The sequence below is a fragment of the Penaeus monodon genome, chromosome 21, assembly GCF_015228065.2.
Source record: "Penaeus monodon isolate SGIC_2016 chromosome 21, NSTDA_Pmon_1, whole genome shotgun sequence".
Classification (NCBI taxonomy): domain Eukaryota; kingdom Metazoa; phylum Arthropoda; class Malacostraca; order Decapoda; family Penaeidae; genus Penaeus; species Penaeus monodon.
Genome location: NC_051406.1, coordinates 12,479,013 through 12,479,596, shown reverse-complemented (window position 1 = coordinate 12,479,596; position 584 = coordinate 12,479,013). Strand labels below are relative to the sequence as shown.

The following is a 584-nucleotide window of genomic DNA, read 5'->3' as shown; positions in this document are numbered from 1 at the left end:
AACTAATCACTAAAGTATACTAACCCCAACTCTCCAGTTATTGGTTTCCATGGTTTTCTGTGGATAGAAATGCCGCTCCTCGGAATAGAAATCCTCGTTATTGAAATAAGTTTGGCACAGAGAATCTATATCTCCTCCACTTGCAACCAAGGGTTCAGGTGAAGTGAAGGAAGGTTCAAGACTGTCATATCCGTAATCCATTGTAAAACCACAATAGTCCTATTGAACTCCTCGAAGTATCTCAAGAATATTTTTCTCTTTCTCTCTCTTGCACTCGAACACACAGGTATGAGATGCGCCCGCTGTATGTGTTTTCCGCAATCTGATAGAGTCGACTTCTCCTTGTTGCTTTTATCGTCCGGCCTCCCCTAGTGCAGCATTACGTCATGACCAAGATCTTCCCACTGCTGGATTTTCAAAACGTTTGCTCCAGCGGGCCGGGGCTCGTCCCTTCTGTCCCGTGGATCTCTGAGTCACGTAGAATACATTATTCATTGCCACGCGTCTTTGGAAGGGTTGAATTGTGTATGGCGAGGGCCTTCGCCATACACCGCTTTGGAAGGGAAGTTAATCATTAGTTTTAT

General features: G+C 44.9%; 1 protein-coding gene across 1 annotated transcript in view; it reads right to left on the bottom strand.

The window, feature by feature from the left end:
* The window catches only part of LOC119586233 (ETS homologous factor-like), a 2,238-nt gene extending 1,926 nt beyond the window's left edge, over positions 1-312 (bottom strand). The window contains exon 1 of the mRNA XM_037934936.1: positions 25-312. Within this exon, the coding sequence (XP_037790864.1) occupies positions 25-201 (177 nt within the window). The 5' untranslated portion in view covers positions 202-312. The remainder of the gene's footprint in view (positions 1-24) is intronic.
* Between the last annotated feature and the right edge of the window lie 272 nt (positions 313-584).